Source organism: Corvus brachyrhynchos, unplaced genomic scaffold, assembly GCF_000691975.1.
Source record: "Corvus brachyrhynchos isolate BGI_N302 unplaced genomic scaffold, ASM69197v1 scaffold97, whole genome shotgun sequence".
Taxonomy (NCBI): domain Eukaryota; kingdom Metazoa; phylum Chordata; class Aves; order Passeriformes; family Corvidae; genus Corvus; species Corvus brachyrhynchos.
The window spans coordinates 3,263,993-3,280,640 of NW_008239758.1; the positions used below are offsets into that span (position 1 = coordinate 3,263,993).

Consider the following 16,648-nt stretch of genomic DNA (forward strand, 5'->3'; position numbering starts at 1 on the left):
ACATAAGAGTCCATAAACTCAACTGTTTTCTCCTTTTTGTGGATTGTTGATTCTCACATGCATTTCTATTCCGATTGTATTTGGTCCCCAAACATGAAGATAACAATGTTGCAAAATATAAAATCCTTACTTAAAATAAACCAAAGGCTCTTTCATGGAGCAGTAAGAAAAGCTGAGAAAATTCATTTCAGAGCATATGGCATGGTGTGAGTTTTAAAGTTATCAGAGAGAAACATTTTACCCTCAAATGGTCTGCAGAAAACAGAATCGTATTGTTCCATTTGTGTTCAGAAGTTATGTCTGAGAAGGGGACAAGTAATACATTATTGGATTTGAACTCTCAAGCAGGAAGGGCATTTGGAGTTCAAAGATAGATTTACCAGATACAATTACACCTGCTATTTCAACTCTTAAAGAACTGATCTTTGATTCTAAATGATAGGCGGCATCTGGTGTCCTAAATATTTCTATTGAGCAGCCACTGTTGTACTCCCTTTCCTTTTAAATCACAAAACTCCAGACTCATTTACTTACAAATGTGAAAATAAAAATTTGATGTAACAGTTCTTTTAAGAGCAGATATTCCATGTTCAGCTACAGGATCCACATTTACTTCTGCTATACTTGGTGTGAATAACATTTTTAGTAAAGTGCATTCAGAAATTTTTTTTTTAAGCACTGTTTTTTTACATCATGGGCTAAACATGAGCTAACAGCTGTAACCTCAAAAGAGCAAGCAGGATTTGGGCCACAGCATTTAGAATTATAAAACGAAAAGTAAATATTAAATACATAATTCTGTTAGTTTTAATCCATCATCTCAGTGTTCACATCTAGGCATCATGCCAGAATTAAGCCTAGGAGGCACTGAACTGAAGAATAAACAACCGTACGTTCTGTGTGATGGAAAGGAAGCCTCAGAGTAATTTCTTCCCCTGCAGCCATGAGATTCTTCTGCTGCTGAGGTGTCTGGATCTGCTAATACCAGGGCAGGAGAGCAGGGGAATATCTCCATCCACTTCCTCCCACCACCCACCTTTGCTTGTTGGTGGGAAGTGCGTGGACGCACCGTGTCTGCTTTGTGGCACTCAAAGACCCACAACTTGTGTGCATGTTGTCCAGACAAAGAGAGATGTGAGGCTGCAATTCCAGACCTCCGTCTGCACCTGAGAAACCTGAGTTTTTACCTGTCTGAGTCCATATTGTATCCCCTAGCCTGCAGTTTCTCATCTCTTAGGAGCTGTATGTAAAACAGGCCAATCTCAACAGTACAGACAAATAAGGGAGAGGCGGCTCTGATGACTGTGACAGGTTGCAGTCAGGCTTCTCTGAAGTTGTTGTGCTGCTATTTGGAGTCATCATCTCCTAGACCTTTTGTGCAATGCCCTGCATTTAACTTGCAACTTTTATTTAACAGGATGGTTTACGAAGATTATCAGGGAATGAATACATATTGTCAGCAAAACGTAAGTTTTAATTTGGCAGCTACTGAGATACTAGAACATGTGCAAAAATTTAAGAAACAGGGGAAATGTGATTAGATGTTCTTTTTTATGTGCATTTTTTGTGTTGGGGGTTTTTTATCTGTAAGCATTTTTCTGCAGCATTACTGAGCTTTATAGAAACAAGAGTTGCTGGGTGTTACTACAGAAGAGAAAGCATGGTCAATCAGTAAAATTGTATCTCACTATTAAATATGCTGCTTAATATACTGTTAATTAATACATCTAGTAATAACTGTATTCCTCAAAAGAGACTCATCAGGTCGCTGGCAGTCTGAGCTCTCCGATCTCCCTCAATGACATCCCCCCTCGGATAACACAGGCAATGGAAAATGAGGAACAGTGGGATTTTGATATCTTTGAACTTGAGGCTGCCACCCATAAAAGGTCAGTAAACACAAGAGCTCATAAACTGAAGTTGCTGAAAAGCGACTTAAATGTCATTCTGTAACCAGATCCTTAAGTTCTCTACCTGTGCTTTTAAAATGGAATTAATTTTATTTCCAGTGTCTGATGCTTGAAATTTTCTCATTGTCATTTCTAGTTGTGTGTGCATCTTAAATATCTTCTGTTACATCATACATTATTTCCTGCAAATTCCCAGTGGATGTAAGTGAAGATTATATATCTTTGGTATGATATAATGACAATACAGCGTATTTTTTAAAGCCTTCCTTTACTCAAAAATAGAAAAGTTGTACAAATCAAATTATTTTCTTGTGGGGATTCAAATTCTTATTATGGCAAACCGCACACAGAGTCAACATGCTGGTCTTGATTTGATCAGTTGATACAGATCAGGTTTTATTTTCTTCCCATTTGATTGGGTAGGTTTTATTCCTGAACAGTTCCAATACAGCTTTTCTGCAGAATTCCCATTGCCTTTCTCTGGGATTAGAGGAAGGTCTTTATTCTAAAATCTTGGCAGGCTACATTATATGTATAAGCTTAACTGAAGAATATTTACTGGTAAAAAGCAGGGCATACCAATTTCCATCCCAGAAGTTTTCCAAAGCAGATCAGCAGTTTTGATAGACTGTGCTTCATTAGCAGCAAAGGCTCCCCCAAGACTGTAAATTGATCTTTCTGTTTAAGTCCTTGGTTTTGTTTTCTGATTCTTACCAAAAGTTCCCCTTTTGGGTCTAGTTTCATGTATCATGCTTTGTCTTAGGTAAAAGCTTTTGCGAGACACTAATTTGGAGGCCAGATCCTGCAATGAATTGACTATCTTAAACCCTTTGTCAAAATCCCAGATCTGTAAGAGCTTTGAAAGGTGTTCAAAACCAAAGCCTAAGAAAGATGTCAGGCACTTAGTTAACATATATACACTTCATTTTTATACCATGGTTTTATGAGCCAAAAAGGTGCAAAACCCCCCAGGGTTTTATTCTTCTTTAAAATTATTTTATTTTAAATGAAGGTATTTACATCCACTTGCTGGTTTTCATTCTTTGCTGCATTTTGATTTCTAATGAAGTGATACAGATAGGTAATTAAAAAGAAAAATGTAAAAATACAGTCAATCTGTGTGGTTTACAACATTTAATGGGTACATTGCAGTAACTTAATTAATTATCCCAGCCAACATGCATGAGATCACCAGGTAAGTTGCTCTGTTCTTACTGATCTGGAGGGACCACAGAGGGACAAAGGAAGTACTTTGTTGCATGTACTCTTATTAAAAGTAGTATAATTATGATTGCTTCCTACTGTGTTTAAATAATGGCAGTTCACTTGTTCAGAGAATTAAAGTGATTTTCAATGACTCACAAGTATGAATATATTATTAGTATTGCCTTAAGTCCAAGCAGACATGTTGGATCCCTGGGTTCTGAGAATTTCAGCCTTTCAGTGCTGACAAGACAAGCAGTGATCCTCAGAAGCACACTGTATTCGATCCGAAACCCTGGGAAAGGCTCCCTAAATTGTGTGATAACACTGAGGTTGTTGCTGTATAATTAAAAGTTATATCACTGGGTGGAATATGTAGAGGTGTAGAAAAATTAGGTTTAGGGGATACAGGCAACAATATGGAGGATTTTGGGTGTGGATCTTCTTTTTCCTTTCTCCTTTTTCCTTCTTCTTCTCAGATCTACGGGTTCTGACTATTGGGCTGAAAATCCCTCACTGCAGGTCATGAACAGCTAGTTACTGGATTATAAATAAAACCAAGTTACTTGGTTGGATAATTTAGACCTTAAAAAGCCTTGGAAGTTAGAACTCACGGCCATTTTCCACCTTGCTAACTTGGAGGCACACTCTGTGCAGCTGTGTTATAGATAAAATATAATAAACAACGAAGTCCGAAGGAATTCCTGGTCTCCTACATTTTAATTCAAACTCTGAGTAAAAGAACTCACGAAATAGAAGCCAAGAAGAAAAGAAAAAAGAGTAAATTAATCCCACGGGATGCTAATAGAGACATATGGTAATAAAGCCAGGATAATGAATTAATTAGTGCATTACAGTTCCCTGACAGAGAAAAGCTGGAGACACCTTTGTCTGACATGGGGGGGATTAGGGAGAGTTGACTTTATGTATGTTGGAGTTCTGGTATATGACACAGTAATGCTGTAACGAGTCCTTGTACATCATTTTACATGTCATTAGCTAAAAATGCTGCATGGATTCATACTGTTTATGCTATGTCATGTTCTTTCAGCTGCATTTGTTTTAAAACTTTCTGTTTATTTTTCTCCACAGGCCTTTGGTTTATCTGGGTCTCAAAATATTTGCTCGCTTTGGAATCTGTGAATTCCTAAACTGCTCAGAATCCACTCTGAGGTCATGGTTACAAGTTATTGAGGCTAACTACCATTCCTCCAATTCCTACCATAATTCTACTCATTCAGCAGATGTGCTGCACGCTACTGCTTACTTCTTGTCTAAAGAAAGAGTGAAGGTGAGTCCACACTCTGTATAAGCAACAGTGTAGGTGGGAAGTATGGATGCAATCAAAGAAGGATCTCTCAGAAACAGATTCAAAAGCCAAATGTCTGTCTAGTGCCAACCAGTTTGGTAACTCTGAGGCCAAAGAACTGGGCTGCTTTACATGAATTCTGGGATCTCTCTTTCAGTATATGTAGAAGGATGGATACTAGTATTACAGAATTGAACAATTCTTGATGGGAGAATAAGAAAGCCTTCTTTTCAAGGGAAACTACTTCATATAGTTAAACCTTCTCAGATAGGTGAGCTAATGACACAATTACTTTTGTGCTGGTACATGCCAGATACAGGTTTAATGGGATAAATCACCATCTCCTATGTCTCGTGATGGTCATTTTGCAAAGGACTCCCAGGACAGTATAGGCCATAAAGCAGGGTATATCACCCACTGGACAAGATGCCCTGAGGCTTGTAGAGAGTGCATTGGAGGAGAGTATTGAAGAAAATTACTTGTCAGTACCGTAACACCCACCGGGGTATTAGAGCCACTGACAACCAGAATAAATCAGAGCAACTTTTGCTCTGACATGCCCAGACTGGAGAAGGGGAGTAAAGCAGTGCTTGGTGTGTGTGCATTAGAGTGGTAGGACATACTTCTGAGTCACATTCTCGGGGAGAAATTCTGAACTGGCCTGCCTATGGATAGTGCCAGTGATGGGCACCTGGCTGAGAAATTGGTGACTGTAAACACGCTTCTGACAGCTCATTAAACTGTAGTAATTCCCTTAACTCGGAGCTGCAGCTCATTAGTGTGCTCTCCAGAGGCTGATTTACAAATACTATGTGCCAAGTGGGGATAGAACATCACTGGATTTTTTTCAGCCCCTGATTTGCCAGAGGGTTTAGCTGGTCTTCCCAAGAATATCTATGAAAAACAGACAAGATCTGGATCCATTTCAACACCACAGAAGCATGACTGCCTCCTCTTTTTCCAGAATGTTATTTCTGTTACTCTGTAGGCATAGGAAGAGAAAAATAGTTGCAGCAGCAGAAGGAGCAGAATCAAAGTTCAAAATTCTCTCTTTATCTCTTCAAAGTTAGAGCCCAGCTGCTTTTGGGTTGCCCAGAGTTCAACTTAATCTAAACACAGCCCAATTCTGCCACTGAAATTCATGCTGAGAATACTTTTTTTTTTTTTTTTTGTCATTTGAACTCAGTTCTAACTTGCCTAGGAAAATTTTCTGGCTCCCAAATTGAAGCCATATTCTCAGAATCATTTCCACTTCTGTGCCATGGGAGTTAAGATAGCAAAGTTAGAATCCTTGACTTGTTGGGTGTAAAAGTGCTGTAAATCCCTGTGAAATAAGTGTCAGGTAGACTGCTGTGGTCCTGCACGTTGGGTATTCTCAAGTTTCTGGCCATTTCCCACTTGCACAGGTCTTTCTCGGCCAGACTGAACACTGGTCAGTGCACCCCTCTGAGGAGAGCCTGTTCTCAAATCTCTCTCTCCTAACTTCATACCACAAAAGTAGAATCCCATGAGCAGCAGCTGAAAGAAAGGAGGAAGAAGCTAACATGCAGCAGAGAGTATTTCAGACAGTGCTTGCTGTGAACTAGAGCAGAAATAATTATTTGCCTTCTCTTGTTCTGCACAAGACTCTCTTGACAGTCCTCAGTGAGTAATATCCTCGCTCCTGGAAAGCCAAGTCATTGTATCATTTCAGGAGGTGTAAAGTAGGGTAGGGTTTGTCTTTTCATCTAGCAAGTGTAACTCTTCTGAATGGTAGTAGAGGCCCGTAGAGAATTTGGACCTCAAATTAAAGCTAATTGGAATGAAAATTATCTGCCCTGCTCCCAGATTCAAAGGGGAATATTTCTGCTCTTGTGTCTCTTTCATTTTATTAAAATTTTTAATATAATTGTTTTGTATCTGTGGTCCTTCACAAATGCCAGTATAAACACAGCACAAAGGCTAGTTTCCCGATGTATGCAAAATATTTCTGAGATGCTTAGTTCTTTTTCTCCTTTATGCTATTAATAAAGTATTAAAACTTAAGTGCAAAACCTTAAGAGTCAAAAGAGTTTTGTATTTCATGACAGGATAGATAAAAATAGACATAAAGCAATGCCCATTGCAAGTAGACATAAAGCATGGAGTGCAGCATGCTACCAGAATCAGAATATGACACAGAAAGCATAGAACACATCGTGTAATTTATCCATGGATGCAAAACACCAAATATTCTTCATAGAATATGCTTTAGCTGTAACCCCAGGACACTGTTACTGAAAAACTGGATGTATGGATAACATTCCTTTCAAATTGTAAACCTAGGCAGCACGTAAGTGGAACGTGATGAGGACACATTAAATTGCCAAAGGAAATTAAGGGGTCTGGTGGTAATAGAATAATTTTTAGCAGTATTGGTCGTTTTTCCAAGCCGAGTACCTTAACTCCAAGTGAAGGTGGTTTCAGTGTTGCTAGAAAACACAAACTAATTTATTACTTTACATTTGTTTAATTTGATGTACTGTGACAAAGGTGTGGTTAAGGCAAAATTTAAGAGGTACAAAATGGCCAAAAAAGCCACGCAATGTTCAATGAAGCTTATAATGAATTTTCCATTGCTCTGTGTAGAACATATGACCTTTACTGATCTCCAGAGTTTTGGCTTTTATTCCTCAGCAACTTGGCTCAATCTTATGGACAGAATAGGGTTTCTAATGAGTCTGCCAGGAAAACTAAGCACCCTTCTATTTTCAGCAAACTCTGGATCCGATTGATGAGGTTGCCGCGCTCATTGCTGCCACAGTCCATGACGTGGATCACCCAGGAAGAACAAACTCCTTCCTGTGCAATGCTGGCAGCGAGCTCGCAATTCTCTACAACGACACGGCGGTGCTGGAGAGCCATCATGCTGCCCTGGCTTTCCAGCTCACCACCCGGGATGGCAAATGCAATATATTCAAAAACATGGAGAGGTAAGCTTAACCCCCAGGCTCCTTGTGTGCCCACTAACACTTCTCACGTCCCTCTGTGTAACATAAGATAAACAAGCATCCTAGAGGAGGGCAGTGCCTTGGGGATAACTGTCCATGGCCCGTGTGAAATTTGCTTCTGAAAGACAAGTGTGCTTCAGCCTCCTCTGCAAAGTCTTCCGAGTAATTCCCCAGTGTCAGTTTCTCCTGTGGATAAAAAGGCAGACCCTAAGAAACTTAGTGTAAATCTTAATGTGAGCAAGTCTAGCAGAGTTACTTTGTGTCATTGAACGTAGGGAACAAAGAAAGAAAGAGCCACAGAGCATCAGTCAAAAATTAACTACCTTGTTGAGGTGGTCAGGATAATGAAGGACCTGTTGCTCTTGCAGCCTCAGAGAAGCATTTAGGGCAAGGATGTGACCATTGCCTTGGTCCTCACAAGATACAGCAGAAAAATATTGCTTGAACATTGAAAATACTGAAAATTTGACTGGAGAGTGAGCCACTGCTGAGTGTCTGTGCTAAAAGCCTTGGGAACCTGTGGGTGTGGCATGTCCTGGCAGCCTCCTAAGCAGCTGGTGCCTCTGCTTCTGCCCAGCTCTGGCACTGTTTCTCCTAGAGAACCAGTCATGGCTGGAGCATATATGTCTCTACACACCAAAGGTACTCCATCTAACACAGATGCAGCTGCCCAAGCCTTTATTACTGCTCTTTCTTCCCCAGCACCTCTCTCCAACAGGAATGGTCTGTAGCATTTTTGTTAGACTTGTTTTAGCAACCAGCCCTTTGTGAACCAGCCAGCATTCTTAATTGTTTCCTTCTTTGAACAGGAATGAGTATCGAACCCTTCGCCAAGTCATTATTGACATGGTCTTAGCAACAGAAATGACAAAGCACTTTGAGCATGTCAACAAGTTTGTCAACAGCATTAATAAACCCTTGGCAGCGCTAGAAGAAAATGGGGTAAGCAACACTGCAAGTCCTCCTTAAAATGCCTAGGCAGGGACTGGGAACCCTTGGCAGTAGGAGATTCCCACATGGTGTTCTGAGAAAGTTCATCAGAAACGTGGAGAAAGAGAGACTGGAGATTCATCTTTCACCTCTGGGTTTGAATGCCCTTCCTGCTTAATGTGGCTGTTGCTCATTTTGAGGGTGAGTGGGACTCACTTGGACCCCATTAATATCACAGTGCTGTGATGTCCTACTTGGAACCAGAGCCTTGGGCTGTACGTTTTCATGTAAAAATGCCATTCTGATTAACCCCATCACTCCCATGGACAGACTGGCAAGACCAGGCATTGTTGCTGGCCGTTTCTGCAAAGGAGGCAAGGTTTGCTTCAAAACAGAGGGTGAATTACTCCCTCCCTCCCAAGGGGACATGCTGGGGGTGCAGCATAAGGGCAGGTCTGTGGGCTGGCATGTGGTGCATTCTCTGGGAATAAGGACCCTCAGCCTCCAATGCTGCCTGGCAGCATTCATGGGGTTTCTGTCTGCTTTCTTTTTTAATCTTTAAAATAGATGATGGTGACATTATGTATCATATAGACATAATCAATAGCCATCTGGAACCCCATGGACACAAAGAAATCGCCTGTTAAGAACTCTCTCTGGAAAACCACACCAGTTTCAATAACAGCTTCAACCAGCAGTTTTGTTGCCAGTAAGAGCATAATGTATAATAGTAAGAGCATAAGTGTATAATTTTGTTGGAATTATTTTTGCAAAGAGAGGACTTGCAGAAATGGTTATGATAAAGTTTGCATCGGTGGCAACGTCAGTAGGAGCCGTGATGGTTTTCTGTATTTTCTTACCATGTTTTTTTAGAAAGCCACATTTATGACTGTTGTGTGTAATGGGGGAAGGCAGTCTTCTGATTATCTGAGAGTGGAAGAGAAACAGGTCTTGTTCCTTCACCCATGAGAAGCAGACTGGAGCTTAGTTGGAGAATTGTACCTTTGTCCACAGGAGTATATGCTAGAATTAGCTTTGTTCTTGGCACCCGGCGATGCTAATGGGAACTCTGTGAATGTGAAGCCGAAGTCCCAGCAGGACACTGGTTGTACTGAATAAATTAGAAGAAAGGATGTTAAGTTCCCAGCTGGACAGCCTCTCTGGATGAGCATAGTAGCATCAGTGCAGGAGGAGAACAAGGGAGCTGCTCCTGCTGGATGTAGTGCACTGCACTGGCCCTGTGGAGTGTGTATCTCTCTAGGTCTCCTGGTCCTGCTTAAAGGCTCTGCACTGGCCTGGCTTGGTGTGCAGAGCCCCTTCTCCCAGCCCCAAGGATTGGGATGCAGCAGTTGTTTGAGCAGCAGCATGCATCCAAAGAGCCAAATTCTTGCCTATTACAGGGAGCTGAACAGCTGGTGCTGCTGAAGAACAGGGCTTGGACCTGTACAGTCAGAGAGTAAAAACACATACAGGGACATAGAAAAACGCAACAAGAGTTTAGTTCTACCCTTAAGCCCCAGAGACTGCAGGGAAATAATCTGCCCCATAAGGCATTTGTGATTCACAGCAAATTGTGCCCAAGGATGGGAAGAAAGACAAAGAATATATAATTTCTATTGAAAACAAGAAGCAAAATGTTTCCCTTCTTTCAGCTGGGAGTTTCAGTTCGGCAAGCTCCTATTAAAAAGCCTGTAATGTGTGAGTGGGTAAAGCAAATTATTTACTGTGCTGAGCAGAACAACACTGTCAGCCCCTCTTTCAAGTCTGTTGTCCCTCTGGCTGCAGCAGCAGTGTGTGTTTTCTGGCCTGGTTTCCAGTCGTGGCGGTGACTCAGTGTAGTGTTTGCAGGCTGAGCTGCCAACCGCCTGTTCCAAATGGGACAGTTCCACTTCTTTTTCTTATTTATTATTTTTATATAAATTTGTTCAAAGAGCCATGCTGAGAAGTTGCTCTGTTTGTTTCCTTTCTGCTTTTGTTTCATAAACTGAAAAAAATCCTTTCCAGCTCCAGCATCCTTTATCCTCCCATTTCCCTTCATGATGTCACCTAAGCTATGACAGGAAGCCAACATCTGACATGCAGAGACACCCCTGCACTCTGAGCAGGATGCTGGGATTAAGCACAGTTTGCACATTTTATTCCCAAGGCATCTGCATCCAGCAAGTAGAACTGTGCCTTTGGTTTGAACAGATCACAGAGGTGAACATCCTTTCTTGATTCCTGGTGGTTTACCTACCAGGGTGTTCCCCACTATCCATAACTGAACAATCTCTAATTTTCCATACCTAATTTCCATGCTTGTGTTTCTGGAGCTTTCAGCACTTTGTGTTGGCTTTCTCATATATAATTTTTCCATGCATTTGGAGGTGTGTACATCTCACTTTGTTTCTTCTGTTTTCCCTTCCACGTACCTAAAAATGAGGGAAAATAATTGGTTTGGGCGTCTCATTTTGGTGAGGACTGTGGAGCTGGTATTTCTGAGCCACTTCTATACTACCAAATATTTTTTTTATTACTGTCGGTTTCTTCCTTTAGGAAGAACTTTCTTCCCCACAAGAATTTTCTTCTGAAAAATGTCATGGTTATTCTGACCTAATAAAAGGTCAGAATGTTTCTGCTGCTTTGTATCTCCCTCTTTGTACAAAACATTGCAGGAACTGGTAGCACATTATTATTATTATTATCATTATTGTTAGTTACTTCTTCCCTGCTCTGACTGTAGAGCAAGACCTTGTTAGGTGACAGAGAAGTCTTATATGTTCCTTGCTTCCAAGAGTTTCTATTCTGAGTAGACAGCATTGTAAATTCCTGTACCTATCCACCCTTAAAGAGTCCAGAAACAAGGGAAGGGAATGAGGAGCATGCCTGGGAGGTAATGTGGGATCTGACTCTGCATAGTAGCATAGTGCTCTCAGAATACACTGATGGGGTTTGTGTGCCAAGGGTGACTCTGCGTTTCGGGTCAGTTCCTCTTTTTAAACCAACTGTTCCACTCCTAATGTGCAAGTCCATTAGTCCTTGGATTTCAGCAGAGAGTTACATTTTTCTGCCTACACGGTCCTCATCACTCTGTGTGTAGTGATGAATTGATCCTCTCCACACTTTTGAGAAGGCAGATAAGGCATAGAGGGATTAGATGACTTGCCCAAAGATGCCCAAGAGATCTGTCACAAAGACAGTGACTGAATCCAGAAACTGGAGTTCAGTGCTAGCTCAGAGCTGTGGCTAACTTTCATAATCCGCCTATAAATTCAGTTAGACATCAAATCTGGTAGCCAGTAGCAGGACTGATCCCTGTAGGATTTGCTGAAAGCATTCCCAAGGCACAAAAGCTTTTGAGTTAGTGCGTGGAGACCTTGCTAATGGATTGTTTTTAATTCTTAAATGTTACAGAATAATGGTGATGGAGAGTCAATCAAAACTGTTCTCAGGTCTCCTGAAAACCGTATCCTTATCAAGCGCATGCTGATAAAGTGTGCTGACATTTCCAATCCATGCAGACCCAGAGAACAGTGTATAGAGTGGGCCGGCCGTATCTCTGAGGAGTACTTTGCACAGGTAAGGCAGCTAAAACAGGCTGCTGAAACTGCAGGTGAGCATCTCTTTAAAAGGGAGGAGAAGGGTGCCAGTGTCACAGAATATCTCAGGCTGCGTTATGTAACGTGAACAATAACAACCTTTTTATTTTAAATGATGGGTATTGCTCATGCTGACACAAGACCAGATGCCTTCAGAGAGATGAAAGTTGACAACTTCTATTGTGCCGTTTCTGAAAAATTTAAGCTTTCCAGTTGTTGAGTTTGGAACTGGGTTTTTTGAGCTTTGCCTGCAAATGCACTCCCATCACATGAGACAGAGCAAGGATGTCTTCTGTACCCACGTGCTGGCTTTGCCTCAGGAATAGGATCATCAGGTTCTAGTGTTTGGATGGGAACAGCACTCGCCCCAAGGAATGCTGTAAGCCCTTAGCACACTGTGCTGAGAAAAGGTTTTAGGGAGATGTGGAAAAGGAGAGGGCAGTGATCATTACAGATGATAGACCAAACACTGCAGTTGGAACTTGGCACCCCAAGCGAAGGGCAAGGGAATAAAAAAGGTATTTTGCCATCTCTGAGTGGGACAGATCATGGCTTTCATCAAAGATTGAAAATGGTTGAGCAGCTCTTAGGTCCAAGGCAGTCGTAACTTGGTAATAAGTGAAGCTACTTAGGGTCAGCTGGTGTGCAGATACAGAAGGTAAATGTATCTCTTTGTGGGACACACTGGAAGGCACTATTTGTCTGCTGTTTTGCTGAAACTGAACAGCTAGGTGTTTAAGTTGCTGCTGCTTCAGATTTGTTCAGGTTTCTCCTTTGATTTAGCAGATGCACGCTCAAGTCAGTGCCAAACAATCTGCTGCTAAAAGAAGTCCATTAACAGAATGTGTCTTAGATGAATAATCACGAATGTTTTTTGCAGACTGATGAAGAAAGGAGACAAGGTTTACCTGTTGTGATGCCAGTTTTTGACAGAAATACTTGCAGCATCCCCAAATCCCAATTATCATTCATTGATTACTTCATTATTGATATGTTTGATGCCTGGGATGGTAAGCAAAACTCTGCTGTTTCCTGATGTAAACATTTTGTGAGCATTTGAAACTGCTGTGATACAAAATTTCTTTTTTATGGCTCCTAAATAAAGGGAGAGAAAAGGGAAGATTCCTGTAGTTCAAGCAAGATTAATAACTTCATTATTGCTTATAAGTATTGCTACAAGCAATTCTCATGGCTTCTCTTTAACACACTAGATTCAGACAATCTTTAACTTCTTAAACTTGCTTCTCTGTAAATGGAGAACAGAACACATTCTCTTTGATAGCTCTTTGAGCGTGGTCATTTTGTCCATGTTAATATTGGTTATTCTTCAAGGCAAATTTCTAGTCTGGAAACTGCTTGGGGGAGCAGCTGTTTCCTTCCAAGTGCTGCCTCTGTGGTAAAAGTGGTCAGAAATGTGACTCTCCTGAATGCCAGATCGTGACATGAGACTGAGGTTTGATGGGACAGGATAATTACAATCATAATTAGCTATGTCCCTCCTGGAAAACTGTGTTCCTTTGCTGGGACTTGCAATACCAGTATTAAGTAGATTTACAGAACAGTTCTCAGTGGCCCGAGTGCTATACGAGTGCTGAGAGCTACACAGCCAAAACCCTTTCGAGCATCAGCATGACAGATTTAAGCTTTTCTACTTGACACAGTTGCCCAGACATTTCAAGTGATCCTTAAGCAGACAGAATCTGTGACTGTTTCTGCAAACTCAGAACTCTCTGCCCTTTCTTCCCTAGCATTTGCAGACCTGCCAAATCTGATGGAGCATCTGAATAATAACATTAAATACTGGAAAGGACTAGATGGAAGGAACCTGCGAGTCCTTCGACCACCACCAGAATAGCAGTTAGACCACGGTGTGTCGTTTACTAGCCAGATGCATATTTATTCAAGCTCACTTTTATCCGTGTGAATTCAGATTTGTTTTGGTCTCTTCAGTATTATAGTAAAGCTAGCCCATGCACTTGGGGAACTTTCACATTCAAGAGAACACGAGGTCAGCAGCTGACTTCCACAAAGCACCATGTGTGGACTCGGATGAAATAAGCCCACCAAGTGGAATTACACTGGATTGCTGCAGTACTTGTATTGAAGAGGGTTTATTTGTGAACATACTTCTGCGATATCTTCGTACCAGCATGTGAAGCTGGAAGACCTTGAAGAATCCTCATAGAAAGGACATTCACTAGAAGTTTATCTATTAAGACTCACAGCTTTTATGAGAAAGCTACATGCTTTTTATAAGCACTTAAGACAGTTATGTAGAACAATCAGACATTTGAAATGCAACTGTCTATGAAAGAATTTTTGATCTATGAAAAATAGATGTACTGTATTTTTTCACATCACAGAAGGTGCAATCATTCACTTCTGAGCACTACTGAAAGTGAGTTCTCCTTAAGAAATTTAGTAGCAAATGTAAAAAATAACACAAGAATTTTTGAGGTTGATTGTTAGCATCTATGATTAAAATGTTATGTTTTATTTATTTTGTTAGATGTTCAATATTTTCTATGAATTTATAAATACTTAAAAGCCAAAGCCAACTTTAGATGCATTATAAATTTACATGATTCATACTCATTAATATACATTTAATTGATGTACAGACCTTTTATTTTCATAATGCAAATACAAAATACTATACAATGATACATTTTTATTGCACTGTAAGGGTAGATGTGTATGTTTAAATATTGTCTGATTTATGTTAATTAAAATAAGTTTTATTAAAAAGGTCTCACTTGAGAATAGTAGAATAAACAAGAACTGTATACTGTTTGAGCACCAGAACTGCAGTAGTTCTCCCACAAACCAGTGAGGACAACCTGATCTTCTCTTGGCTACAAAAATAATAATGTGTTGGAACTCTTTGTTTTCTCCCATGACATTTTGTGACTGAATTCCCTGTTAAAGTCTGCCTTATTTTATACAGTATTTCTACAAAGCATTCCACAGCATATATGAAGAGGTGATACTAAGCATCTAATGAATTTCAACATTTTATAGCCAAGGTATCTTCCTCTGCCATAAAAGAAAAAGACCATAAAACCACCAACAAAAACCTTTAACTCAAGAAGTTTGTAAAGGCTGTGTACCTTCACAGTTTGAATGAAACCTTCATAGCAACTACCAGAAAATAATAAAATGTATATTTTAAGAAGTGTCAAGTCCTACCCATTTCATTTGAAATGTATATTCACTTTGTAGTTTGCAGACTAAGAAACACGTGAAATTCTTTTTAAAATAACTAAGATACTTTTTGTCTGGGGAAGGGAGAAGTTGAGGGGTTGAACTGGCACAAGGGGTGGTGAAAGGTGCTGTGTAGCTGGCAAGCCCCTGTGTTTGTGGCCTGCCCTTGGCAAGCCCATCCTTATGTGCCCTTGGACAAGTCTCTTCACAACTACAAGCAGTGTCACGCTGTGTTCCACTGAAGGACTCAAGGAGTATCCTGTCAGCCTTCTCAGTCGACAGAAAGGCATCCAAAGGCACTGAGAGAATTACTGACTGTCGTTGCTGCAGAGGCCATTGACTTTAGAGGCATTTTGAACCATTCCTGAAAAAGCAGAAGCCAGGGAGAGGTGGATGATGGAGCAGTTCCGGGACTGCAGCAGTAGCAGCCTTAAAGGAGGTAAGAAAGCAAGAGGTGACCTCTCCAGGAGTTACCTGCTTCTGTGTTTCTCCTTCCTCTCCAAGCCAGTGAGACTGATGAGCTACCACCATTTGTTCCTGTTAGTGTCATGGCCTTCTGCTCTTACCCTGCTTGTGTGCTCTCCTTCCCCACTCAGAATTCATTTATATGCTGTTGGGGCAGGGAATTCCCTTTTGTAATTCCATTTAGTTCATTGTTTTGTGTGTATTGCCTAAGCGAGGGGGCTCAGATCCTGCGAGGGGTGCCCAGACCATGCCACTGTCTCACTGCCAGTAGTAGGACAGAGGCTTCTCTGGTCAGTCTTCCAGAAGTACTACAATCAGTGCTGAAGGAGCAGCTGTATTTCCACTGAAAGCTCAATAAAACAACTATCCTGTTTTCACACGGGACATGCAAGGAGAGGGAAAGTTGGCTGACAGAAAGTTTTCCTGGCAATATTGCATTCAGCTTTGCTACCTGGTATTAATCTCTTTTAATTAATTTAATCTATTAATTAATTCAGTTTGCTGCCTGGTATTAATCTCTTCTGTTTCTTGCAGGCTCCTGTGTCTCCATTAGAGGGAAACTGCATCACACTGTCAGTATCTCCTCAGCTTATCTGCTGCAATGAGGATGGGAGAGGAAGTGTGGGCATGTGGACAGGAGCATGTGGGCCCAGAAACTGTCAGCAGGTAAAAATCATAGAACTGTGGAATCATTTAGGCTGAAAAATACCTTTAAGGTTATGGAGTCCTACTGTTCCTCCAGCACTGCCAAATCCACCACTAAACCATGTCCCCAAGTGCCACATCTACTGATGTTTTAAATCCCTTCAGGGATAGTGACTCCACCACTGTCCTGGCCAACCTATTCTGATGCTTGACAACCCTTCAAATGAAAAAAATTTTCCTAATATTCAATCTAAACTTCCCCTGGTGCAATTTGAGGCAATTTCCCCTTGTCCTGTCACTTGTTTCTTGGGAGGAGAGACTGACTCCCACCAGGCTACAGGGTCCTTTCAGGTAGTTCTAGACAGTGATAAGGTCTCCCCTGAGCCTTCTTTTCTCCAGGCTAAACACCCCCGGCTCCCTCAGCCGCTCCTTCCA

The 16,648-nt window shown here is 41.1% G+C and overlaps 1 protein-coding gene across 3 annotated transcripts in view; it reads left to right on the forward strand.

Moving 5' to 3' along the window:
• The window catches only part of LOC103621274 (high affinity cAMP-specific and IBMX-insensitive 3',5'-cyclic phosphodiesterase 8A), a 149,783-nt gene that overhangs the window by 128,539 nt on the left and 4,596 nt on the right, over window positions 1-16,648 (forward strand). For all 3 annotated transcript variants that reach the window (XM_008640054.2, XM_008640053.2, XM_017742641.1), the window contains exons 15-23: window positions 1,418-1,466; window positions 1,754-1,889; window positions 4,206-4,404; window positions 7,156-7,373; window positions 8,201-8,333; window positions 11,715-11,879; window positions 12,780-12,909; window positions 13,648-15,542; window positions 16,103-16,234. In XM_008640054.2, the coding sequence (XP_008638276.1) occupies window positions 1,418-1,466; window positions 1,754-1,889; window positions 4,206-4,404; window positions 7,156-7,373; window positions 8,201-8,333; window positions 11,715-11,879; window positions 12,780-12,909; window positions 13,648-13,754 (1,137 nt within the window). In that variant the 3' untranslated portion in view covers window positions 13,755-15,542; window positions 16,103-16,234. The remainder of the gene's footprint in view (window positions 1-1,417; window positions 1,467-1,753; window positions 1,890-4,205; window positions 4,405-7,155; window positions 7,374-8,200; window positions 8,334-11,714; window positions 11,880-12,779; window positions 12,910-13,647; window positions 15,543-16,102; window positions 16,235-16,648) is intronic.